Source organism: Chionomys nivalis, chromosome 6 (genome assembly GCF_950005125.1).
Source record: "Chionomys nivalis chromosome 6, mChiNiv1.1, whole genome shotgun sequence".
In the NCBI taxonomy this organism is placed as follows: Eukaryota; Metazoa; Chordata; class Mammalia; order Rodentia; family Cricetidae; genus Chionomys; species Chionomys nivalis.
In genome coordinates, this window is record NC_080091.1 from 50,437,813 (window position 1) to 50,465,690 (window position 27,878).

Consider the following 27,878-nt stretch of genomic DNA (forward strand, 5'->3'; position numbering starts at 1 on the left):
TATAGGTGAACAAATTTCATTCTAAATGAAACTGGAATTTCACTTCAAAACAAACCATTCTTGGTTTTTAAATTTTATAGCTACAAGCTTTGGTTTACATTAAAATATTGTTCTTGCCACATTATGAGGAGCGAGTGATCAAAGAGAATGCCACAGCAGGAATTGAAGGCCGGAAGCCAAAACCTGGATGAGGGTGTGGAGGTAGACATGAAGAGTAGAAGCAGATCCATTTTCTTTATGGGCTAAAGTCATATGGAATTGATTCAGAACGACATCGTGAAAGGAGACAGACATAGCTCCTTTTATGTTTCTGTTTATAATAGTTTTATGAAGATATAATTTTTATACCAGGCACTTTTCCTTATACAGAGAAATGACATTCAGTATACTGAGTCACAACTATCATCATCCGATTTCAGAACATGCTTTACCCTCAGACAAGATCCTTAGACTGAATAGGGTACCACACCTTTAATCAGGACACTCAGGAGGCAAAGGCAAGGGGATCTCTGAGTTTGAGACCAGCCAGGTATACACAGTGGGTAATAGGCCAGCCAGGGATACACAGTGAGACTCTTAAAAGAAAGACAGGAAGGAAGGAAGGGAGGGAGGGAGGAGGGAAGGAAGAAAAAAGCCTTTAACCACTCTTCATACCATATTTGAACTGTGTTTCTTAGCATTTGTAACTGCCAATTTTGTACATACATTTTTGTATATATTTTGTGTATTTCATCCACCTACTCCTTGGTTGATAGACATTTAGTTTGTTTCTATTTTTTAGCTTATATTTCTATTTTTTAGGCATACATAAGTAATGTTTCTATGAACTTCACATAAAAAGTTTTATGGAGACAGGTGTTTTCATTTCTCTTGGTACTCAACAATGTAATTATTTGGTCCTACAACATTCTGTTTAACTGTTTAGGGAACTGCTGAGGCCATTTTTCAAAGTGGCCACGTTATTTTGAATTTCTTCCAGCAACACGGGAGGGTTTGCAATCACTCTGGTTGCTGCTGTGTGGAGAAAAGACTGGAGGAAAGCTGTGGAGTGGAGATGGGGAAGGAGAGAGAGGACGCGAGTTGAAACATCTTAGTAGGGTCAAGGACACTCAGCTTCGGGAGCACTTTATACCGTCTTATGGTGTGATCCAGAGGAGAGTGAGGGATGAACGTGTTTACATTACATCATGGGTTAGACCATTAAATTACACGATTCCAACAGAGTGGGCTTGTTAAAACAGATCTGTAGTTTTCAAAGTACAACCGCTTAAATATCGGTCCCCTAACAAGCATCTACAAGCACAAGAATATTTTCAGGGAAATTGGTGGAATCAAGTCGGAGGCTGTAATGAAACTTGTAACTCCTTTAAACCAAGAATGCACAGGGGCTCAAGTGGCAGCCTGTGACAGAGGATGCAAAAGCATCATTCCTATTGCCCTACGAAACTTCCTTGCTTCCAAGGCTAGAGAAGGGCTTGCTGTTCTCCAGGTTACCGGGGTAACAGTTCATTCCTCAGTTTACTGTGCTGTATTCACCCTCTACAGTGCATCAGATTCAGGATAGGAAGTTAAACATCTCCTGGAACTCGATAATTCCATCTCATGTTAGGAAGCCTCATGAAAAATCAGCAGGGCAGAATCCAATTTAGGGTCACCATTGCATTTAGTGGTAAAGTTTATAACTAGCGGTGTGCATGTGAGTGTGTGTGTGTGTGTGTGTGTGTGTGTGTGTGTGTATGAGTAGGGATTGATCTAGGGCCTTTGTGTATGCTAGGCAAGCATACTACCATTGACTTATACCCCCAGGCTTTTTAAAATTCTAATTTGGTACAAGGCTAACTAAATTGCCTAGGCAAATCATTATGTAGCTGGGACTAGCTTGAACTTGCAATGCTTTTACTTCCCTCACCTCGGCCTCTCAAGCAGCTGGTATTACAGATATGTGCTATAATACTCAGCAAATGGCTGTGTTGTTAAAAGCTCTCCAGGTGGTTTCATGTGGATTTTGAACTTTGGATCATTTGATTATTTACTTATTGGACTACCAGCACTATGCTACTATACATAAAATTAAGGATTTTTTATTTTATTTTATTTTTTATTTTATATATATGTATATATATCAATGTAATGAAAGAAATCTTAACCAACTACATGGGTAGAACATTTTTAAATGCATGTGGATGTTTTGCCTGTATGTAAGTATGTGTACCGTGTGTGAGGAGTCCTCTCAGAGGCCGGATGAGGGGGTAAGGTCCCCTGGGACTGCAGTTACAGATGGCTGTGAACTGCCATGTGGGTCTGGAAATCAAGCCAGCATCCTCTGAAGAGCACTAGTGCTCTTAACTGCTGAGCCGTCTCTCCAGCCTCACACATGGAGGACATTTCAATAGAATTTAACAAATTTAGTAAGGTTCTATTTTGTGCCAGTTACTATATCAACGGCAAGAGAAACAGATGGATAACAAAAATGAATTATCATATAATAAACACATTTAAAAGAAAAAGGGTTTCAAAGGCTTTTTTAAAAAGGAAGGGGAACTTAAAAAAATAAATGTGATCCAATTTTTAACAACAAAGCCAGTTCAGGAAAGGAAACAAGAGGAAAACAGAGGGAGGAATGTGTATTCATAGAAGCCACAACATGAGATGCACCTGGATGCCCACTGGAGGATGAACATGTGTTATCCATGCACAACAGTGTGCTATTCACTTCTAAAACAGAACAAAGTCCTGTCATTTGCTGCACCAGGAAGGGAACTGGAAGACATTACTGTAACTGAAGTGAGTCGGGCACAGAAAGACAAATATTGCATCTTCTTACTTACATATAGCAGCTAAAATGATTGATTGATTCCATGAGGGTGAAAATAGAATGGTGGTTATCAGTGGCTAAGAAGAGCAAAGAGGAAGGAGACGGCTGGTGCTGAATATAAAGGTATAGTTGTGGTAGTTGGTGGAACCATCACAATGTACCTCACAAATACAAAAATTAAAAATAAACATTAAGTGTGAAAGATATGTACCAAGCGAAGCCTGGGATTGTACCTGACTGTCTTTTCAGAATTTGGAATAGGGGTATGGATTACAAACTTTTGCTGAAAAATGAATTGAAAAGAGTAGAATTGTACAGTGACTTTGGGAAACTTCCTAGTTTCTTAGAAAGCTAAACAGAAATTTAGCGTAGACACAATCAATTTTTCTTTTAAGTTTGTATCCAAAGGCACACATGACTTGCATATGTATGTATAATGTTCATTGCAATATTGTTTATGATAGCTACAAAGGTGGATTCCAAAATTATCAATTGGCAAAAGGATAAATAAAACATGAGATAACTATACAAGAGATGCATGCATGAACAGAAAAAGATATGAATAGATGATGAGATAACATGATAGTCCTCAAAGGAAAAGCCAGAAATAAAGGATTAAATACTGTATGATTTCATTTATATGAAATTCCCAGAAGAGATGAACCTGGAGATTTGGGTTGGAGAGATGCCTCAGTGGCAAAGAGTGTCTGTTGAACAACCGTAAGAAACAGAGTTCAAATTCAAGCACCCATACAACAAGCTAGAACACCAACTCTGAAGTGGATAGAGATAAGAGGGTAACTGAACTTTGCTGGGTGCTACCCTACATATAAAAACTGTAGCCTCTTGGTTCAGGAAGAGACCTTGCCTCATCGGAACATATTGATAAAGGAGGACACTTGGCATTTTCTACTGGCTAGCAGCATGTGCACACAAAACATGTGTGTATATACTTAATCAGACACATACACATACATAATTATGTAAGTAAATCTTTTGCAAAAGACAGAAAAGAATGAAAAGTTGCTGGGGAGGGTTTAAATAGGAACTAACTTCCAATGTGCATAAGAAATGGACTTGTTCTCCAAGTAGACTTTGTTTATGGATCATTGCCTAAAAAACAGGTTGAGTTTCACTGCCATGTAAAGAAAGTTTTTGTTGTTGTTGGAAAATCCACTCAGGTAACTTTAATAGAAAATGTCATAGTTAAATAACTATATTGAAATATTAAAGACAGTTCTGAGACTGAGTTGAATAAAATCCCGAGCACTCAAACCAGTAATAGAATATAAATCATTTCACTAATCTTACAGAACATGGGAATAGAGACTAAAGAAGAGAAAAATGGTTTTAAAAACACAAATATGATAGAAGAATATCAGCAATCACCTGGATTCAATTCACCTATCAAAGAAAAACTCATGGAAATATTAAATGTCAAATGTGGGAAATATGCACTGTACAGATAGCAGAGAAAAGAAGAGCAGTTTATTAGAAACAAAAATTTTTACTTTAAGCCATTAGCATGGAAAGTGGTAATGAGAGAAAGAATCAATCGTGATTTGTAATGGAGAATATACTCTAAATAAATATTGCTGATTACCAGGGATGGTGTTTGCCTTCTATGTTGCTGGGTCTTCATGACTTAGCAAATAATAGGTATCCCATAATTATTACTGAATGGGATCACTACCGATTCCCACTGCAGTGATCTGTTTATGTATTTGACACACTACAGAGGAAAGGATTGTGTCTTAGTTACGGTTTCTATTGCTGTGATAAAACATTATCACATAGGCAACTTGAACAAGAAAGGTTTTATTTCCTCTTCAGTTTGTAGTCCATCATTCAAGGAAGTCTGGGAAAGAACTTAACAGAGGCTATGGAGAACTGTTTGTTGGTTTGCTCAGACTGCTTTCTTATTGTACCCATGACCACCTGCCCAGGGATGGCACCACCCACAGTCAGCCTGGCCATCCGACTGTAATTAAAACCTGCACTACAGACTTTCCTACAGAGAAAGCTTATGGGGGCATTTTCTCAATTAAGAGTTCTCTTCCAAAATGACTCTACTAGCCAGGAAGGGAGGCGCTGAGGTTTTATGGCATGAATATTCAGTATATGGGGCTGGAGAGAGGGCTCAGTGGCTAATGGTGCTTGCTGCTTTCCCAGGTGATCTGAGTTTGAATCCCAGAAGCTACATTAGGTGGCTCACAGTCACCCGTAACTCCAGCTTCTTGGAAGCCCACATCTTCTGGCTTCCATGGATACCCATCCAATGGGGTCTATATACAGACACACAAGTACACATAAGTAAATATAATAAAGAGATTTAAAAAGATTTAATATTTTGAATTAAATATCACTCCTAATGTGATAATAAATCATCACTATTACAACTCAAGGATGATTTCTTTCATAAAAACGATTCTTGTTTCAGAACACAGTGGCACACTCTGTTCCTGCTCCCACAGAACTTCTCATTTGAACTATCACATGTAGCAACTGTACGCCTTTTAAATTTCTCCTGCTACCTCAAATCTTGCTTCCCTTCAAAAATTACATTTTAGCATCTTGAAGACAGGTAGTGACGTCTACTATAATCGCCTTTCCAGGTACTAAAGTGATTTTTTAAACAGTAAACATAGGTTTTATTATTGGTGCTATGAGATAGTATGGGTTACACAGTGGCACAAGGCAGGGCTTCCAAGAAGAGACTGTTTGGAGACAGGCGTGTGTGCGAAGAATAGGAAGAAGTTAATGGCAGGACAGAAGACAGTGTTGTCTCAAGCCTGTGTTGTATTCCTCTGGCAAAGCAGTGCTACCAGCAAGGGTGCCTGTTCATCCTTCTAAAGGACAGGTGTGGGATGTGCAAGGAAGATGCTTAAGAAAGAGAGTAGAGCACGTCCTTCATTACATTCTGGACAAAACCTGGAGCAGGTCTTCTACTGGTGGGCACTGTGTTAGAAGTTAGAGGCGAAAAGAAAAATCCCAAGTAAACAGCTAATTTAATCTACTCAAACTCTATAGGAAAGATGGGAAGGGACATTTTTCTTTTACAGACATACGGAGAGAATCTGGAAGGAGTTATTCCTAGTTCGGGAATTGCAAGGGATTAACAGCCTGCAATGGTAACATCTCAGACACACAGCCAGAATATATTCAACTAGGACCCTGAGATGAAGTAGGGAGTGGACTGGCTGACCTCCCAAGGTCTTTTCTATTCCCACAGTTATATCCGGAATCCCTCCTTTTCCCACTTGTGCGCGAACACATGCCTGCAGTCAGTTTGATAGTAAGTCCCCTGGGCTGTCTTCCAGGGTTAGTAGGATGCCACACAAGGCTGATGGCACTCAACAAATGATTCAAATATTTGTTGAGTGAAGAAATAAATGAATCGTGTTTAAATAGGGCTCACATGATCTCCCCAGCTATAGAGCAAAGAGAACTGGTAAGGGAGCATGAACACACACACACACACATACACACACACACACACACACACACACACGCACTCGCACGGAAACACCGCCCCCAAACGCACGCACGCACGCACACACACACACACACACACACACACACCTTCTCACATTCTAACCTTGAGAAAGCGCAGCCCACCTGCTCAGCAAGCAGGCTGCGGGAGTTTCCTTGGCAAGGATCCTGTCTGTTGCTTCCAAATGCTGTCTCTGGAAGGTCACTTCACCCAGCTATAGGACAGCTTCCCTTGGTCTCCGAGACAAAGTTTGTTGAGGTTCAGTGAAGATCTCCCCTGGGGGTGCGTCCGCATTCCCACCTCTACTCTGGGTGCCCTGGGGCACAACTGGTCCACCCGCAGCGCCCCGCCTTACCTTGGTGAGCTGAGCGATTTTCTTGCACATTTTCACGTGCATCTCGGGATCACAGTCCATTCTCCAGTCCGAGCCAGTGCGGGCGTCGGCTTTAGAGCTCGCGCAGGTTCCCGGCGTGTGGATTTTGCTGTGGAGGGCAGATGCCATTGCTTTAAGGCGCCCTGCACTAAAAAGCTCTGGCTCACACTCTCCCTGCTGGCCCTGTGCACGTACGTGCGAGCGCGGGCGTGAGGGCTTTCTCCAGAGAGGTGGCTGGCACTGCGGTGCTGCCAGCACAGCCGCGTGGCTCCCCTTTCCGGAGGTGCCTCCCTCTCGGGCTTACTCGCGCACCCACCTTCCTCTGCTCGTGCTCGTTCGCTGGCTAGCTGGCTCACGGGCACCCGCACCCTGCAGAGTGGCGCTGGCGCTCTGCACGCGGGGTTCACAATCTGCGGATGCTTCCGAGAGGGTGCGGGCTACACCAGCAAGAGGACAGCTTCTAAGGGCTGATGGGGAGGTCTGCCCTGGACAGGTAGTTTTCTTGGGCAACTGGATGGTATGGGGCTCCCAACTCCGCTATGAGCGATCCAGCTCAAGGTTGATTGACTGGGCTTAGAGGGAAAAAAATGCTGGCCATAGTCCCTAGGTGTCCGGTGAGTCAGAATGAAAATACCCTAAAATCCTGTGATGGGACAGGTGAGACAGCGGATCCAATACCTGCAGCTCTGATGCTGGAGGGTGAAGGTAGGAGGTGGTAGGGGGTGGAAATAGGGGGTACTGACTCAAGGAGGTTGGGATCCAAAGCTCAACATCGGACAGTGCTGGAGCCTCAGAACCACAGAGCAGGACTGACTGGGAACTCCCCCACCCCAGCTTGGAGAGGAGCCCGCTCAGTACTGAATGCTAGAGATGTCCAGCAATGTCAAGTTCAAGACCAATAGTGACCGAAACACGAAACAAAACAAAAAACCACACATAACTCTTAGTAGGGAAAAGGTTAGCACCAACACAGAGAAGTCATGCGGGAGGTAAAGAGCCTGGTAGCTGGTATAGGAAAGGAAGGCACAAGGAGCATCAGATGCGGCTGAAAAGCCAAGTCTGTCCAGTTAAAGTGAAGTGGCCCATCAAACTGTGCCATTACCTAGGACAGGCTTGAAGCTGAATCCTGTCACCCTTTGAAGTTGCTCCCTTTAGTTTGGGAAGGAGATGGGTAGCGAGCGAGCGAGCGAAAGAACCAAAACCCTTTCTGACTTTCCTTGGTTTTAAACAGTGGACTCTGGAAAACATGACAGGACCTTGAGCAGATTTTTCTGAAGTGTGAATATTGTCATTGTTATGAGTTTGCACAGCTAATATATTTCTTTTTATAAACTGTCTGACCCCTCCATACTGAAGGTGACACTACTCATTTTTATAGGTGAGGTAAATTAACAGCTGGGTGTGAAATGGAGACAGCAATACTACTACTTTGGTTTTATGCCCTCAGGCAATCACAGCACCCACAATAGCCACCAAGAGAATCTTAGGCCTTATCCTGGGACTCCTTGGGACAAAATCTCTGGCAATCAGCGCCAGCAGTCCATGTATTAGAACACAAGCTCCCTATTTAATTTCAAGTTATGTAGAATGGCATCTACAGGATCTTAATCACATGCCAGCTTTTACAGGAATTCAACCACTGTGCAAATCAGAAGCAAATTAGCCTTCATGGCTAATTTTCATGGCTTCAACACGAAAGCAAAAAATGACTCATCATTTTGAATGATCACACCAGTGGCCCTGTGAGTCATAGTATTTGGGTGTGAGTACACACGTGTCACAATGGCCACATGCCTGGTGAGTCTCCTAATATGTGCTAGCGCCTGAGTACTACATTGTAATAAATTAGTCATACATATTAATTAATTGTAATCTCATCCCTTTCATTTCTTCTTTGCATGAATGTCGAGAAAGTAAAACAACTTTAAAATATGTGTTAGGGCTGGGTATGGTAGATAACTCCTGAAATCCAAGCACTCTGAGCCAGAAGCATAGTTTCTCAATCTTCTCTCCCAAGGGAGATCTAAAAACAAAACACCTTGTCACAAAAAAGACAACATTTGCTCTGAGATTTCATTAAGCATATTCATGTAAGAACACAGAATATGGCATTTTGGAATAAAATGTGTTGAGGCAAAAATACAATTGGGTTCTATAAAATGTTAATATGATTATTAGGGACACTACAATTTGTTTTGGAAACAGCTGCCTTTAAGTCTTTGGTAATGTCATTGTTTCCTGCTCTCCTTAGACTTGTGCCAGTGGCCATGGGTTTGGAGCCCTATGAAGAAGGAAGAGAGGCAGGCACACTGGCACAAACACCTCTTCTGTACACCAAACAGTCAGTTTACAAAGTACACTTGACTTTAGGGTACATGGGGAGGAATGGACCTGGCATTACTGTAGTTTTATTTCTGGTCTTTTTTTAGAAGTCAAGTAAATGGAACTCACCAGTACTCAAAGGGGGAATAACCTGAAGCTTCCTAGTTACATTTGTAACAAATGTTCCTCACTGTATGGAAAGCAAATACTTAAATGCAGTTAAGTATTGGTAATGTAGTTGATATACAGTTGAATATTGAAATACAGGTACATCATTTAAAATAAATTTAAAATTTAATATATATCGGTGTTTTGTCTGTATGTATGTCTGTGAGCCACATGCTTTCCTGGTGCCTGCAGAGGCAAGAAGGGAGTTACATATGGTTGGGAGCTGCTCTGTGAGTGCATGGGAATTGAACCTGGGTCCTCTGCAACAGACAGTGCTCAACACTTGCGAGTCATTCTCCAGCCCCCAAATTGTTATTTCTTAATTTCTATTTCTAGATCTGACCACTGCCTTATTTTAATCATTTTATACTGTCACTGTAACTAACATACATGCACATGTGTGTGAACACGTGTGCATGAACACAACACATCCACACACCAAAACCACACACACAGAGACACACATTATCAAGAGAGTTTACATGAAGCTAGAAATCCTCAAATCTCAGCAAACCCTCAAATCATTAGGAAGTTGTTTAAATGAGTTCTGTGGTTCCCCACCTCAGAAACGTTGATTCCCTAGGACGAGGCTGAGGAAATACAGACAATTACTTCTGTTACACTGCTGTTGGGCACTGCAAACACTAATTTGGATATTGCTTTGATGACACAAGCAGGCCTTGGCAGTTCACTCTATGTCTTCTTGCTTGGTAATGTTTTCCTCACCCCTTGTATTCCAGTTCCATCAACCTTCATGTTACAGTTGCTGATAGGTAGCCCTGGCCAGACTGTGCCAGGCAGAGATCTTGGAGCTCCCACACAGGAGTCATTTGATGAAACCTTTGGAATATTACATTTTACTAATAGATTACAATTACTATTCTGATATTTTAAATGAAACAGCAGAAACTAAAATAAATTAGAATTATTTTTTTATTTTGAAATTTGTGATTCAGAAGTCTAGTTTTTAGCTCAGTTTAATTTCAACACTGATTTTAATAACTGTTATAACTTAAATACCTATAAAATTTTGTGAGCTCAAGGGATGGATTGCAATATAAACACTTTCAATCAATTTGCATGAAAGAGTTTGTAGCAATTTTGTTTAAACTCAGTAGTTATGTCTTCCTTAGCCAATCAGGTCTTAGGAGTTGTTCATAAACTATAGGATCTAAGAACATTTTTTATGTAATAGGTAATATGTTCACAAAGTACAGTATTCAAACACAAGAAAATGAAGTCTTCGTTAAAAGTCTTTTGTTAGTCGTCAGCTCTCTCCCCTGCAGACAGCCACACCCGGACATGTAAAGCAAGATTCTGAACCACTGTGTATTAAATATCACATTGACCGAGGAGAAACACAGCTCTCCCATACTGTATCACCTCCCATTCATCAGCCTTATTCGATTAGAATTTCACTAGGGGCTATGGGAATCATGAACAGAAGGGCAGCGACAGTTATTCCTACTAGCTACATAACCTCTTCATTTATGATTTTTTTTTAAAAAAGGGGTTTTTAACCTTTTATTTTTATTTGATGTGAATGGATGTTCTGCCTACATGTGTGCGTTGGATCCCCTAAGACTGGAGTAACAGACAGTTGTATACTGCCACGTAGGTGCTGGGAACTGAACCTAGATCTGGCAGAGCAAACAGTGCTTTTAACCCCTAAGCCAACCCTCCGTTACTAGGGTTGCAATGAAGTCTGGGTCTGGGTTGGTATCAGGTTCTAGAAGATACCAGAAAATGGAAAGATCTCCCATGCTCTTTGATAGGTAGAATCAACATAATAAAAATGGTAATCCTACCAAAAGCAATCTGTAGATCTAATGCAATCCCCATCAAAATCCCAACACAATTCTTCACAGACCTTGGAAGAACAATATGCAACTTCATATGGAAAATCAAAAATCCAGGACAAACAGTCCTGTACAATAAATGAACTTCCAGAGACATCACCATCCCTGACATCAAGCTCTATTATAGAGCTACAGGAAAAAAAAAAGGTCAATATTAGCATAAAAACAGACAGGTTGATCAATAGCATAGAATCAAAGACCTGGATATTAAATTAATCCATACACATATGACAAAGAAGCTAAAATTATACAATGGAAAAAAGAAAGCACCTTCAACAAATGGTGCGGGCATAACTGGATATCAACATGTAGGTTAATTCAAATTGATCCATATCTATCCCTTCACACAAAACTCTAGTACAAATGGATTAAAGACCTCAGTATAAATCCAACCACACTGAACCTGATAGAAGAAAAGTGGGAATTAACCTTCAATGCATGGCACAGGAGACCACTTCGTAAATATAACACTAGTAGCACAGATACTGAGAGCAACAGTAAATGAATGGGACCTCCTGAAACTGAGAAGCTTCTGTGAAGCAAAGGATACAGTCAATAAGACAAAAAGGCAGCCTACTGAATGGCAAAATATCTTCACCAACCCCACACCAGCGGACTGATCTCCAAAATATATAAAGAACTCATCAAAATTCCAAGTAATCCAATTAAAAATGGGGTTCAGATCTAAACAGAAAATTCTCAGCAGAAAAAAATCACAAATGGCTGAAAGACACTTAAGGAAATGTTCAACATTCTTAGCCATCAGGGAAATGCAAATAAAAATGACTCTGAGATACCATCTTTCTTCAGTCAGAATGGTTAAGATAAAAAACACCAACGATAGCTTATGCTGGAGAGGATGTGGAGTAAGGGGAACACTTCTTCACTGCTGGTGGGAATATAGACTTGTACAACCACTCTAGAAATCAGTATGGCAGTTTCTCAGAAAATTGGGAATCAACCTACGTCAGAACCCAGTAGGTACTCTTATTTATTATTGGACAGATAACTCAATTTCTAAGAGAAGGCACTGTGCTAATACTGATGTCAAAAGCAGAATGTCATTTTATTTTACATGCATTGGTATGAAAACAGCACAAGTCATGTGTAAGGCCTTCAATGCTTTAATTCTTCTCTAATACTGAAACATTATTTTCTTTACATGGAAAATTTTAGGTATGTACATGATAGGAGTCGTGTTAGGAAATTCCCCTGGATTGTACCTATCTGTTGAGAGCCAGGCTAACCCAAGGCTCTCATAATACCCAATGAAAGAACAAAGGGAACATTATTTCTGTGTCCTTGCCCAGGGGCAGACTTGGCAGGGTCTGGTCTGGTGCCAGGTCTAGAGACTCTAAGGAAGTAAGGTCTCAGTTCCTGGGAACCTGACTTTTCCTCCAGTAAAGACTGGAGTTATCAGTTCCAAGGACCCTGATGCTTGGTCTGTCTGTGATGGACTTGATATTGTGTTCTATTTACGCAATTTTGTTTGATTAGCTTCCTGTTGAATGTATCGTATCCCATTTCTCCCCGCCCCCTCCCGCATACAGTGTACATGGTGTTGAATTTCTCAAGAAACTCGCTTGCATGAACTTGTGGAAGAACTCCTGATTCCAAATTTCCCCATTTTCTTTATTATTTCTTATTCCTGCTTCTCTTTCCCATGAACTTAATCACTAAAGAACAACCTGTGGGTCCAGGTCACTATCATTTGTCTTCCTCCAGAGTATGGCTTTTTACTTTTCTTAGGAAAAAGATGAGATTAAGACATGATTATGGATGTCTATAATTCAAGGTATATGGACAACTTAACAAAACATGCTTAATATCATTAAGAAAGATATAACTTTTGAAATTTCTTATTAATGTCACATAGTTAAGAAATCCTATTAGTTTACTTCAAGAATTAAATTCATATATATTGTATATATCTATATACTTTAAATATGATATATTTTTTTTATCCTACTTGTAGTGAATGCATTTAATCAGAAGCCCTCATACGGGGAACGTGAGAGTGGCAAATTCATTCCATTACCCCAAAGCCCTAGCACACAAGAATAAGCAACATCTTAAGGCTTTCATTTTTTACATCTTGAATTAAAATTAAGAAACAAACATGCTTTCAAATTTGGGTTCCGATGGAATGAGACTTTTTCTTCTCTCTTCTTAAAATACACCTCTTTATCCCGAAGACAGGACATATATAGTTCAGCAGTCTTTACTCTCCTAAAACTTGCTACATTTTACAGAATTATGATTTTATTATCAATTCAATTTTTACTTATTTTTGTACTCAGTTATAGATTATATAAAAACAAAACCAAATGAAGATATATATTTTTAATAACCTGTTTTCGGATTCCCATTTAGATGATCAGTTATCCAGGATCATACATAAATTTTACTATTTTATGGTATGCAAAAGGATTTAACAGTCCTACACATTTTCTTTATGATACCTGTTTTGGTTCAAACAAACATAGCAGACACATATACTATCTTTATTCAGCCAAAAGAAAGAAAAAAGAAAAACAAAGATTGAAAGCTTATCTACTTAAAAAACCATACTGCTAATAAAACTCTTAATTTCAGATCTGGATAGTTTTGTAGGAAGTATCTTTAAGATTAGAGGATTTCTGAAATGGTTGCAATGGATGCAAACATAAACTTCTGTTCCGGGAAATTAATACAGGTAAAATATTTTAATCATTTTGCAATTAATACTGAAAACACGAGTTCTGGTGAAAGTTGGTTCTCTCCATAATCTGAATTTATTTGTTCTTGGAAAAGATCTTGATAGCAAGATTTAAGAAAAATATCCCTTACAGAAGTCTGTTTAAATCTTGGGTATGATATTACAGGCCAAATTAGCCTGGTGTAGTCTGGTGGAGGTCTAAAATTCAGAGTGTTCATGAAGTATTTGGAAGTACCTTTATTAGGCTTGGAGTAGGGTAGGCTAGGTTTGAATTCACATTTCCCACCTTCCCACTCCCAAACATAAGACACAAGAACCCTTAAAAGGTGTCAGGTGAAGATATCAATTCTTTGTATAATTATTTCAGCTAATTCAATCTCCCCACTAAGAATAATTTCTGAGAAGGCATGCTTAAACACTACCTTTCCTTTAGCTATCTTGAGTCATTGGGTAGCAGGTAACATTTTAGCTTGTCAGAGATATCATTAGATTGAAAAGGCACCAGTTTTCCAAAGGGTCTCTGATTTACTTTGTAGTCTTTAAACATTCTTTTGGCTTTATTTACATGTTGAGTGTTCTGCGTGCATGTATGTATGTGTACCACATGCATTCCTGGTACCCAAGTAAGTCAGAAGAGTTTTGGTTCCTCTGGAACTGGAGTTACCATTTTAAGCCACCATGTGGCTGCTGGACTTGAACCTGAGCCTCTGCAATAACAAGTGCTCTTAGCCTCTGAGTCATGTCTCCTGCCCCTGTATCCTTTTCTAAATAAGCAACACCAGTATCAAAGCAAATGCTTACTATTATCACGAAGCAGTTAGAATTTTGTTAACTGCCTTCTGGAGAGCAGTGTAGGAAAGTGTCAAAAATTCAGCACAGGCTGTATCCTTTACTCCCTTTGTCACAGAAACAAGAAATGCAAGAGTCAGGGAAATGATTTATACATCCTCGTTTGGAAATGGCTCTACTCAGTGCTCGGCTTAGCTGTTTGGTGGCAAACTGTAGTGCTCAGTTTAGAGTAGCATGGTGTCTAGCACACTGGCTGTGACTTTTAAGGGGCTTTTGAAAAGCTGGGACCTCACAAGAGGCCAGAGAGGGCTACTCAGGAATTGGTTCCAGTTTGGGAACACAATGGGAAACAATGGGAAAGTCTTAGACCTGTTTCTTGAAGTTTGTGGACTGCATTATTTTGTTCTAAGAGTTCAGCATAATACAATTAGGATTTGGGATCTAAACATTTCCAAGTTTTAGAATATTTTAAAAGATCATTAACCTGGCAGGAAAGATTCTCAAGAAGTTTTAGGTTGGGCATCTTGGGGTCTTCTTCAGAGAGATCGGTAGACCATTCTTTCTTCTTCACCTTTTGATTCTGTTAAAATGATCAGGAGATGAAATTCGGGAGCCCATCAGAACAGTGGTTCTCAACCTGTGGGTAGCAACCCCTTTAAACCCTATCTCTCAAAATATTTACCCTATGATTCATCACAGTAGCAAAATTACAGTTATGAAGAAGAAATGAAAATAATTTTATGGCTGGAGGAGTGGTCACCAAACATGAGGAACTGTATTAAAGGGTCACAGCGTTAGGAAGGTGAAGAACCACTGATCTGGAACAAAATAGCATGTAAGCAGAAAAGGTGACAATTTAAGGCAGAACGCAGACCTTTACCCCTGGTGAACAGAAATAAAAACCTCTTCATGGATTTTAACTTATCTCTCAGCCCATTATACATATAAGGCATGCCTCAGGCCCACACTGTGCAGTCCGGGAAGATTATGCTGCACACTATCCACTCACAGGGAAGTATGTTAGTCCTCAGGACCAGTTCAGTGTGCAAAAGTGCTAGTCCCTTACCAGTGAACTTCCTCCCCACCTGACTCAAGCAGAGCAGAGTTCTCATCTAGGCAAGCTGATTCTCAGCAGTCTCAGCTGGGAGTGATACTATGGAGAAACTTTGGGTACTTGGTTTTGTTGGCAGGGACAATGTATCCAGTTGGTAATTAAGGACCATTAGTTGCCAGTGGAGTGACTTTGCAGTAGCTATGATCTGGTAAAAAAAAACTGTCAATAATATCTGTTGTTCAAAGATCTGATGTTTTCTATAGGTAATTCAATGGCCTCTGAAATGGTGTCTCCGTAATTGGACTATCTTGAAAGGTAGCCTCAACCTGTGAACAAGACTAGAGACATGATGTTAAGGACTGAATGTCCTAAGTAGCATTACCATCTAATTTTAGGGCTTTCAAGAAATGGATGCAGTTCAAGGCTTAGTTTTCTTATCTCTATCTTCTTTTTTGAGGCAGAATCTCCATTTCCCTAGAACTATGTAGAACAGACTCCCTTCAAACTCAGAGATATATCTGCCTCTGCCTCTGAAGTGCTGGGATCAAAGAGTCCCATTTCTGTCTTACAGACTAAGGGCAGTTTTGCTGTTGTGGATAGCTTACAGTCACAAAACTGGCTAAGAGTTTGGGTCATTTCATTCTTTTATTAATATATCACTGAACTGGCTTGTTTTCACCCCCAAAATTATTTTGTGGAAGAGCATATCTCTTATGCCACAAACGCTTAAGAATTTAGCCTTTTACCTCAGATGTGTTTGTTGGGATGTTTTACGGGGCCTGTCCTGGTAGTAGAGTTGTTAGGTGTCAAGATTCTTGTACTGACCTCTGAAGTAGCAGTCATATAATCAATTCTGTATAGACTGTTAGGTTGTGAGGAAGCATAATGTTCATTAGCTCCTTCTATAAGGGAGACACATTAAATGTAAATCTAGAGGCAAATCAAATAAAGGTAAGCTCACTTTATTTATAAACCTTTAAATGCTACTTAACTCAGGTGAGACAGTTTTATTATCAAGTAAGAGTTATCTAAGAAAGAACAGTAACTTCTTTGCATTAGTAAGGCTGACCAAACCTTGATGCGTGACACTCTGACATACTACTGGAAATCTTAGTCAACGTTTTAAATAAATGATAATTTCACACTGAGAAAACAAAACCCTAAACATGTAATGGACAGAGGAACCAACGAGTAACATGTATCTAAAAAACATACTCTCAGGCAGAATAAACGAGTACCTGGTATCTGAAGACACCAATTTTCTGTGACGGGAAGAATAAAGGGAGTGCTTGCCATCAGAGCAAAACAAGGCAAATTTTTTTTTTTTTTTTTTTTTTTTTTTTTTTTTTTTGGTTTTTCGAGACAGGGTTTCTCTGTGGCTTTGGAGCCTGTCCTGGAACTAGCTCTGTAGATCAGGCTGGTCTCGAACTCACAGAGATCCGCCTGCCTCTGCCTCCCGAGTGCTGGGATTAAAGGCGTGCGCCACCATCGCCCGGCAAGGCAAAATTTTATACTTCACCTTTTTTTTTCTTTTTTTCCTTTTTATTTTTTTTTTTTGAAAAAAAATTTTCCGCCTCCTCCCCGCCTCCCATTTCCCTCCCCATCCTCCCGCCCCTCTCCCCCTCCCCCCACTCCTCTTCTCCCTCTCCAGTCCCAAGAGCAGTCAGGGTTCCCTGCCCTGTGGAAAGTCCAAGGTCCTCCCCCCTCCATCCAGGTCTAGGAAGGTGAACATCCAAACTGTCTAGGCTCCCACAAAGCCAGAACATGAAGTAGGATCAAAACCCCGTGCCATTGTCCTTGGCCTCTCATCAGCTCTCATTGTCCGCCATGTTCAGAGAGTCCGGTTTTATCCCATACCTTTTTAGTCACAGTCCAGCTGGCCTTGGTGAGCTCCCAATAGATCGGCCCCACTGTCTCAGTGGGTGGGTGCACCCCTCGTGGTCCTGACTTCCTTGCTCACGTTCTCCCTCCTTCTGCTCCTCAATGGGACCTTGGGAGCTCAGTCCGGTGCTCCAGTGTGGGTCTCTGTCTCTATCTCCATCCATCGCTAGATGAAGGTTCTATGGTGATATGCAAGATATTCATCAGTATGGCTATAGGATAGGGTCATTTCAGGTTCCCTATCCTTAGCTGCCCAAGGAACTAACTGGGGACATTGCCCTGGGCACCTGGTAGCCACTCCAGGTTCAAGTCTCTTGCCAACCCTTAGGTGGCTCCCTTAACTAAGATATGTGCTTCCCTGCTCCCCTATCCAACCTTCCTTTATCCCCAATCATCCCGTATCCCCAAGATCCCCCCATCCTCTCCTTCTCACTTTTCTCTCCCCATATCCCCTTACCCCCATCCCACCCCATCCCCAAGATTCCAATTTTTTACCCAGCAATCTTGTCTACTTCCCATAGCCAGGAGGATAACTATATGTTTTTCCTTGGGTTCACCCTCTTATTTAGCTTCTTTAGGATCACAAATTATAGACTCAGTGGCCCCTATGTATGGCTAGAAACCAATTATGAGTGAGTACAGCCCATGATCTTCTTTTTGGGTCTGGGTTACCTCACTCAGGATAGTGTTTTCTATTTCCATCCATTTGCATGCAAAATTCGAGTAGTCATTGTTTTTTACTGCAGAGTAGTACTCTAATGTGTATATATTCCACACTTTCTTCATCCATTCTTCCATTGAAAGACATCTAGGTTGCTTCCAGGTTCTGGCTATTACAAATAATGCTGCTATGAACATGGTTGAACAAATGCTTTTGTCATATGATAGGGTGTCTCTTGGGTATATTCCCAAGAGTGGTATTGCTGGGTCCAGGGGTAGGTTGATCCCACATTTCCTACTTCAACAGACACAAACATGCTCTCAAACCTAGTTACAGTATCTACTTCGTTCTGAAAAGAATACTTTGTTATTTACCTTAAGTCTGCCTTTTAGTGAGCTAGGAGGGGCTGTCTTTAAATTACCCTGTCCTTTTATAATTTTGTTTTCCTCTCAAATAGACTGTATTTGTAAGATTTCTCAAAGTACTCTTCAAAGGGCTAACTCAGTCCCCCTTTTGAATACGCAACAAAAGAGGTGTATTAAAAGACATACATTCTACACATACAAGTGATCCCTCTGCTATTTTTCTTTCATAGTTCCTGTATATATTTCCGTATCAAAACAAATTATCCTCATCTATTCTAAACATTTTCACGCATAATTTAGTTTTCAAAAATGACTGATCTAAAATTCAGAATTCAACATAACCTTACAACTAACACGTTATTACTTAGCTTTTGTTATCTAAAGTTTGTTAAAGACATGACATTCCTATACGTATTTGTTCTTTTCTCACAGAATAAAAGAGTCAAGACCTATGCCAGCTTTACAATAATGAGATTATATTGTTTGAATTGAATAAAGCATATTGGAAAAGTTCTCATTATAATGCTGAACAAGTACCATACCCATACAGTATTCATTACTAAAACCCACAACTCCAATCAAAACAGTCATACTGACCTCTAGTGGCCAGACTCACTTTACTTCTCTGCTGGTGAAATAGCCAGATAAAATATTGTAAAGATGTATCGTAAGACATTTTTTTTATCAACAAAGCAATAAAGGCAGCAAGTATTTACAACACAGAGACATTTAAAGGCCACAAATTGTCATAAAATACTGGTATGTTCTACGTTTTAGTTTGCCAGCTTATTTTACATTAAAAACAAATGATACACACACTCTTATTTTATTAGCATCTATTTAATATTTTATTTATTTTGTGTGTGGCACATGCATGCTTAGGTCAGAGACTTAAACAGTGGGTGCTTTCACTGGTTATGTCTTATTTTCTTTGAGACAGGCTCTCAGTGAGTCTGGAGCTGCTTATTTTGGCAGACTGGCTGGCCAGTGAAGTCCCGGGATCCACTGTCTCTCGCACCCACAAGTGCTGGGGTTACAGATGGGCACATCTGATTTTTATGTGGGTGCTGGGCATGTGAGTTCAGTTTCTCATGCTGTCCAGCAAGCACTTTACCCACTGATCCATCTCCCCAGCTTCTCTAGTGATCCCCAAAGTGAACAAGGTTTTTGTATGTTCACCAGTCACATGCGCCTACTAAGCATCTGAAGTAGCACTAGTGCAAAATAACACCCAGAGATGCAAAGTCTTAGTAAGATAAGAAAAAAAAGCGTTATCTTTTTAATAATGTATACTGATTATATGGCTAGTGATTTTAAGCAGTAGCATCTAGGCATTCTTTTCCTGTCTTTCCTCCTCAGAATGCACATTCTTAGCTTGTTGTTGCTCCCAGTGATTAACCTGGGGTATCTTTCTCCAGCTGGACACGGTGTTGGTTTCATTCCAGGTACCTAACACCACCATAGCTATCACTTTAACCAGCAAATTGTGTACCTATCATTTTTCGGAAACTAGGAATGAAACAGGAGGATAATTATGGCACATTCCTAGGATGAAATCTCGGGGCACCCTGTCTGTGTCTCAACTTACTCATCCTAAAAGGAGATATAAATAAAGGATTCAATGAAGTAAAGCGCTTAGAATGGTGTCTGTCACATGAAAGGAGTCAATAAATTTTGATAGTATTAGCATATATGAATAAAGTTCTAAAACAGAAGGGGTTTAAAAAAGCCAGTTGCATTTATGGGTATTTATAGATGGTTAAAACACGAAAACCATTGAATACATTCATTCATTCATTCCAACATTTACTCATGTGGATACTGGTAAAAATCTGGGAGGTAAAAATGAAAAACTTCATTCTAACAGGTTACTTCTGATAGGGGAAGACATCCAAGCGGCTTCGGAAAGTTTGGAGAGCATTCTTCCATCTTCGCAGAGGATGCTGAGGTGCAGGGCAAGTTCTTTGAATTATGAATTAAGTAGATATAAAACAAACCGCAAGGAAAACAAAACAAAACCCAGACACGGGATTGCGGGTGAACATGAAAGACCAAGATGATGGAGGCATGAACTCCACACACAGCTACAATACTGGTGGCACAAGCTATACGAAGGGAAGAAAAGTCTGGTGAAGAAACATGAAGTCTCCCAGTGAGAAGTTAGCCTGGGGCAGCCCTCTTCCTGATACAGTTCACCAACAGACACAGGACAGGAGGCTGCAGTTTTGCACAATCACCAGGCAAGGAGCCAAATTAAGTTTCCCATTTTGGAGAGGTGTGTCCTAAGCCCCAGCGGAGCCATTCCTTGGGAGATAATTTTATATAATAACCAGTGCGTGTCTTCGTCGGGACCCCAAAGTCCTTTTGCACAGTCTGCGTTCGCCTCCATCGGGAAGAGTTGTTACGCAGGCGTGTGAAGCAGACCCGGGAAGCTGGAGCATCTCCGAGCGGCTGCAGACTACATTTACCCCGCCTTTCTCTTCCAGGACCCCTAGACAGCCCGGCCACCGCCCGCCCACTGCGTCCGCAGGACCAGATCGACCTCGGGAAGCCCTGGCTTCCCCACCCCCGAGCGCGCCCTCCCCGCCTTCCTCAAATGTCCCCTTCGGTCCGATTCCCGCGCCAGGCAGCAGGACTGGAGACCGCGTTCTCTTTGCGGCGGGTCTTCTCTGCTTTCTCATCTCCCGAGCAGACTACACCGGCGCCACCAGCTCCGCGCAGAAAGTTGAACGCCAGCGTCAGCTCGGCTCCTTGACGACGACACCACTTCCGTCCGGCCACGCCCACGCCGAATCTTCCCAGCGGGCCGCCCCCTCAGCGCATGCGTACCAGCAGTGGCAGTTCAGATAGGGGACGGGTCGGAGAGTCCGGTGTCTCTCTCGGCTTCCGGGTCCCGCCTCTCGCGAAAATCACGCGGGGTCTCGGTCTCTCGCGAGACGTGTTTCAAAACTGTGGCGGTAACCGCGCCCCGGAGGCTAGTTGACCGGTCGTGCGCGTTTGTCATCGCGGCGCCATGGCGGCGGAGAAGAAGCGGCTTTCTGTGAAGGAGGCTTTTCGGCTGGCGCAGCAGCCACACCAGAACCAGGCGAAGCTGGTGGTGGCGCTGAGCCGCACGTACGGCGCGGTAAGCGGCCTGGCCTCGGCGCCGGCGCGGCCTACCCCTCCGCCCCCGCCCCCGCTCTCAGCCTTTTGCATTTGCGCGACCCGCGTCGGGGTGACCCGGGCTCAGTTGCTCTGAGGCTTGCCCGAGGTCTCCTGGTCTCCAGCCAGTGATTGCAATTCCGGGCATCGTCCACGGCGTCTTCCTTCAGTTTTCTCCACCCCCCTCCCCAGAGTCGCGGAGGAGCGATCCGTTATCCTTACTTTGGCAGTGACTTGGAGACGTTGGGCTGCGAATTTCAGACGTCCTATTTTCCTTTGGGGTCTCTAGTTCATCGTTAAGAAATCCGACTATGTTATTTCAACCAGCTCCTAAGCTTAAAATCCAATTCATTTCACCAAATATTAGAACCTGGCCTTTCCTAGTTATGATAATTGTTCATCGAGTGGAGGAGCTGTGAGCGAATTTGAGGCCGATCAATTATTTTGAAGTTCGAGAAAAGTAAATACGAACGTGACTAAGGATATGGACTAGGCTGTGGAAGTTACACTAAAAGGAAATTGCTGGATATTAGGAAGGCCTAAATAAAATGAGTTATTCTTGCCGAAAGTTTGTGTTGCATTAATATGGTAAGAAAAACATTGAGAATCCAAGAGGTTTGAAAGAAAAACAGTCAAAATTTATACTTTCTACTTTGTCAGCGGTGCAGATTATATGCTGAAGAGAAGTTTGGGCAGGTTTATTTCCCCTTTTCTTGGTTTGGATAATTGAGAGTTTCCTAAAAATGATTTTAGTTTGCCCTAAGCCAAAGCTTTCAGCAGTATTAACGGTAGTGTGGGGAATAAAGACTCTTCATTACTGCAGCTCATGGAGCTGTTTCTTCCGTCTTTCAGGTGGATGATAAAACAGCTTTTCAGGAGGAGTTTGTTCATTACCTTAAATATGCCCTGGTGGTATATAAACGTGAGCCTGCTGTGGAGAGGGTCGTCGACTTCGCTGCCAAGTTTGTTACTTCATTTCACCAGTCTGATCGGGAAGAAGAGGAAGAGGAAGATGGTGGCATTTTAAATTATTTGTTCACTTTTCTATTAAAGGTACTGTAAAAACAGTACTTTGGGGGAAGTCATGAAGAGAATTTTTCCATGGTGTTTGTCATTTTCCACAGTGAAATATCAGTGGTAGAGGAAATGTATGAGGATAAGTCTTTTATAGGAAATCTTGCCTGTCATTAAGCTGAAAGGGTAATTCTACTTGTTGAGTTGTTAACTGCCTGTTTAAATTCTCATGTTTGTTGTGAAATTTTTCTGCCTGGAAGTAAAACATTACTACAGAGAAGAATATGCTTATTTTTTTTTTAGTATAGCAAATATTTTTCCAGACCACTTGAGATTATACTGACTATTTAAGAATGGAATGTGACTAGGATTAACTTTTTATTTGTTTTTGTGTAGTCTCATGAAGCAAACAGCAGTGCAGTCAGATTTAGAGTATGCCAGCTCATTAATAAGCTTCTGGGGAGTATGCCAGAAAATGCCCAAATTGATGACGACCTGTTTGATAAAATTAATGAAGCCATGCTTATTAGATTGAAAGATAAGATTCCAAATGTGAGAATACAAGCGGTTTTGGCTCTCTCTCGACTCCAAGATCCCAAGGATGATGACTGCCCAGTAGTTGATGGTATGTATGGTTTCCTAAATCTTATTTCAGTATGTTGACTGTTAGTTTTTCAGTATTTGGATTTGATGTGTGCTTGTATACGTGTGTGTGTGTGTGTGTGTGTGTGTGTGTGTGTAATCACATGGAAGCTAGAGGTTAGAGTCAGACGTTTATAGTTGCTCTCTATCTTATTTTTTGAGATAGCATCTCTACATCTAGAGTTCATCTACTCAGACTCATTGGCCAGCAAGCCCCAGGAATCCTGTCTTCTTGTCCCCAGTGCTAAGATCCTAGGTTCTTGCCACTATGCCCGGTTTTTCATGGGTTTGGAGATTGGAATGGAACATCAGGCTCATGCTTGTATAGTACCATACTGATAGATCCATCTCCCTAACTGAGCATTGAATTTTTACTTATGCATTATTTATGTCTCTATGTGTTAAGGAAGAATCAACCCAATAATTTAAAATGAGAACATATTATCAGTACTTTTAACTTTGCCTTGCTCTTACTCCAGTTGTATCCCTTTCTCAGAGATGGTGATAATTACAGTGAATTTTGGGTTAATTGCCCTATTTGCCTGAAAAATTAAACTTTAGACAATTGGTGTTTGTTTCAGTGTTAAATTTTGTCTGCTATTTTTTGGTGGACCATACTACATTTTTGTGTCTTTTTTTTCCTTCAAAATTATTTCTAGTTTTAGCATGGTATATTTTTTTCTACTCTATTTTAATGTTTTATGGAGTTTATTCTGCATTTTAATGGCCCCTCTAGTTGTTTGCAATTGCTTTGCTTTAAAACAGTGTTAGAAGCAGGGTGTGGTGGTGCCATGCCCTTAGTCCTAGCACGCTGAGGCAGGCAGATCTCTGAGTTTGAGGCTAGACTAGTCTATGGAGTGAGTTCCAGGACAGCCATGGCTATACAGAGAAACCTTATCTTGAAAAACCATACCAAACCAACCAACCAACCAAAAACCCCCAGTGTTAGGATTTTTATACATGGCTTCGGTGCATAGATGAAAGAATTTTGTAGAGTTATACTTAGAGATAGGCTTATAGGCCCCACATTATTAGACTAGGTGGAATAGTCTAAAAAACGATTTACTTATTAATAGTCTCAGTAATGGGGCATGAAAGTATTCATTGACCCATATCCTCTTTAGTTTCATCACATTTTAAAATTTGATGCCTTATCTAGTATATGTTATTGTTACCCATCTTCATAAATTTATCATGTGATCATCATGAGTTGCTTAATATTGGTGGTACAGTTTGAGAAGTATTACTATAAGTGATTTTTGTAACACTGTAGCGTGTACTTGGACAAATGGATTGTAAAGTTCAATCACTCAGTGTGACTTCTGGTGCAGTCAAAAGTTCCACTTGCCGGGTGGTGGTGGCGCACGCCTTTAATCCCAGCACTTGGGAAGCAGAGGCAGGCGGATCTCTGTGAGTTCGAGACCAGCCTGGTCTACAAGAGCTAGTTCCAGGACAGGCTCCAAAACCACAGAGAAACCCTGTCTCAAAAAAACAAAAACAAAAACAAAAAAAAAGTTCCACTAAACATGTATGAGATTATTGCCAGTATATTTGATATACTCTTGTTTAGTCAAGATTTTTTAAATAAATAGGAGTACACTCAAACAATTGTAAAAGTATATTAAACACATGAATTTATTACAGCCACTTATCAAGGTTAAAAGTGTAAAGTCAAATGTGAACCTTTATAACTTCTCTTCTGAATAACTATTCTAACTATAGAATTTCATTGAGTTATATAGTCTTTGGGTTTGGTTCTTCTTTAATTTCGGGGTGTGATTTTGGGAGAGGTAACATTTTTATAATAAAGTTTAAAATAAATCAAAATAATAGGTCCTTATAGAAAACCATATCAACTTAAATTGCCTGTTCTTATCATCTCCTGACTTTTGAGGCTGTTTTCCTTTTTAATCTCCAGTCACAGTATGTTAATTTTTAATTCCATTCTCAGAAAGTTATTGAAATTTTTTTCCTTTTTTGCTAAAAGTGAATACATAAGAGTAGTATATGGTCTCTCTGTTATTTAAAAAATGAAATATCAGAATGTGGACATGTCTATGACTTAAAGAACAATTTTAATATTAAAATGTATTACTTTATTTTTAGCGTATGTTACTATGATAGAAAATGATTCAAATTCAGAAGTTAGACGTGCAGTGTTATCCTGTATTGCACCATCAGCAAAGACTTTGCCAAAAATTGTGGGTCGTACAAAGGATGTAAAGGAGGCTGTCAGAAAGCTGGCTTATCAGGTAAATAAGTTAAACATCTTCAGAAGGCATGTTTTTGAAAATGAGCCAATTTATGGCATTTTGGAAAAATCTTGGTAGCAATTAGGACTTTTGAAGAATATAGGTAATTTAGGTAGAGTATTATTGTATTAAATGGGTTAACTTCCTGAATAATACAGTATTCATAAGTAAGATATCTCTAACGTGTATTGAGATTAATGGCTATCTTTTCCCTTTTAAGGTGTTAGCTGAAAAAGTTCATATAAGAGCTATGTCCATTGCTCAGAGAGTACTGCTTCTTCAACAAGGTCTTAATGACAGGTCAGGTAAGATACACATTTTTGTAAGTCAGACTTGAAGTTAATAAAACTATCATTTCCATAAATTTGATGAAACATTTTGAGGTATTTTGAAGGAACAAGGCATTTCTTTTAGACTTCTCTGCTTTAGGGAGGGGAAGACTATTCTAAATTCTATGTAGTTTCATTTTTCAGAAGTCTGACAGAATCTTTCTTTTTATCCCGTTTTTCTTAGTCAGTATTATTGTGGTTTTTTATAATACATAAATGTGTTCTGTGCGTGAGAAACAACAGGAATGAGCAGCCCTGTATAATACCCCACCCTTCTCATAGGTCAAACTAGAAGATCTCCTTATATGAAAGATGTTCTAAAAATTCTTGGTTGGCTCTCATGAAACATTTAGTCTCAGTTTTGCTGTACCAAGAAAGCAAACTTGAGTTTGTGAATATTGTCAGAGGACTGACGATGCTTTTAAGTCAGCAACTCTCAACCTGTGGGTCACAACCTCTTTGGGGGTCTGAAAACAAATCTTTACATTATAATTCATAACAGTAGCAAAATTACAGTTATGAAGTAGCAGTGAAAATAATTTCATGTTTGGGTGTCACCCCGACATGAAGAACTGTATTAAAGGGTTGTAGAATTAGGAAGGTTGGGAACCACTGCCTTAAATGATACAAATAAAATTTGTTTAGTAAAGTGTGTTGTGATTTCAATACTGCAAGTTGAATTCATATAATAGAAGTCAGCAAGTGAAGTAGTAGATTTCTTATATTCTGATGCTTGATATTCAGTGAGGAGGCAATATGAAGGAGTTTTTATTCGGATATATAGGAGTTAGGTTTTTACTGCTGAACTCCCATATGTCTTTTGAAATAGGCATTATCATGACTTAGTAATTCTGCATCTTTTGTTAGCATGCTTTGTTCTACCTATAGTCTATTTGTATTGTTAATATCAGTGTTAACATTGACTCAATAAAAGTTAATTAAAATGGGGATAGTGGGGGGAAGTCTAGAGTGTACATTGTTTACCTGTCTGAAATGACTCCCCAGATGCTGTGAGACAAGCAGTGCAGAAGCATCTTCTCCAAGGCTGGCTGCGCTTCACCGAAGGAAATATCTTGGAGTTACTTCATCGGTTAGATGTGGAAAATTCTTCTGATGTGGCAGTCTCTGTTCTTAATTCCTTATTCTCAGTGACTCCTCTCAGTGAACTGGTCGGAATCTGTAAAAACAATGATGACAGGTATATAATAAAGTATTTAAATCGAGCTTCCACAATTAAAATTGGTTTTCCCTCCTTGTACTTTCAGATTTCATCAGTACCTTTTATCTGTCCCTCATTTCTTTAATGAATGTCTTTTTTCCCTCTGGTACAAGAACTCATTACTTTTTGTCAACTACCGCTTCATTTGTGCCCTTTCATTTTGTAATTTTATTTTTGTATTACATTTACTGTGAAAACATCCCCAAATGTACATTCTTGTCACATTAAGCTTATTTGAAGCATCTTAAGTTTCTTTTTCTTTTAATAATTTTTTCGATGGGTCATTTATTGACTTAGTAATTAAAATACTTAGTTATTGAAGGAAATCTATACTTTATTCCCATTCTTATTCTGCTTTCCAACTGCCCGTAAAAATAATGCTCTCTTATTCTCTTCTAAATGAAGGAAGTTGATTCCAGTGGAAACATTAACTCCTGAACTTGCTTTGTATTGGCGCACCCTTTGTGAATATTTGAAATCAAAAGGAGATGAAGGTGAAGAGTTTTTAGAGCAGATTTTGCCAGAGCCTGTAGTATATGCAGAGTATTTACTGAGGTAAAATTTTTCTTTTGGTTTGAACTGTACTTACATTGCTGATGTGCCGATCTCATAGCCCTCTTATTTAAAGTCATCGTTGGAAAAAAGTTTTAAAAAAAAACTGTTGTATTCAAGTAGGTATAAATGGGTGTGGTCATTGAGTGTTTCTCAAGAGTCTGTTGTGTGGTTAGTATATTGAATGTGTGTGTATACTATCCCTGTCTCAGTGACTCAACATTAGCAGCTGATTAGTGTGGCTTTCCCTG

The 27,878-nt window shown here is 40.2% G+C and overlaps 3 protein-coding genes across 5 annotated transcripts in view; 1 reads left to right on the top strand and 2 right to left on the bottom strand.

Annotated features, from left to right (window-relative positions):
• Fam184b (family with sequence similarity 184 member B) overlaps positions 1–6,922 on the bottom strand; it is a 90,191-nt gene extending 83,269 nt beyond the window's left edge. For all 3 annotated transcript variants that reach the window (XM_057772192.1, XM_057772194.1, XM_057772191.1), the window contains exon 1: positions 6,664–6,922. In XM_057772192.1, coding sequence (XP_057628175.1) covers positions 6,664–6,810 — 147 coding nt within the window. In that variant the 5' untranslated portion in view covers positions 6,811–6,922. The remainder of the gene's footprint in view (positions 1–6,663) is intronic.
• Positions 6,923–14,534: 7,612 nt separating this feature from the next.
• Dcaf16 (DDB1 and CUL4 associated factor 16) lies at positions 14,535–21,159 on the bottom strand. The gene is given in 4 exon segments (XM_057772863.1): positions 14,535–14,631; positions 14,633–14,865; positions 14,867–15,097; positions 20,884–21,159. Coding segments are annotated over 4 exon segments (837 nt in total).
• A 315-nt stretch (positions 21,160–21,474) lies between these two features.
• The window catches only part of Ncapg (non-SMC condensin I complex subunit G), a 32,042-nt gene continuing 25,638 nt past the window's right edge, over positions 21,475–27,878 (top strand). The window contains exons 1-7 of the mRNA XM_057773246.1: positions 21,475–21,602; positions 22,472–22,672; positions 23,030–23,258; positions 25,382–25,527; positions 25,748–25,832; positions 26,862–27,054; positions 27,481–27,630. Coding sequence (XP_057629229.1) covers positions 21,492–21,602; positions 22,472–22,672; positions 23,030–23,258; positions 25,382–25,527; positions 25,748–25,832; positions 26,862–27,054; positions 27,481–27,630 — 1,115 coding nt within the window. The 5' untranslated portion in view covers positions 21,475–21,491. The remainder of the gene's footprint in view (positions 21,603–22,471; positions 22,673–23,029; positions 23,259–25,381; positions 25,528–25,747; positions 25,833–26,861; positions 27,055–27,480; positions 27,631–27,878) is intronic.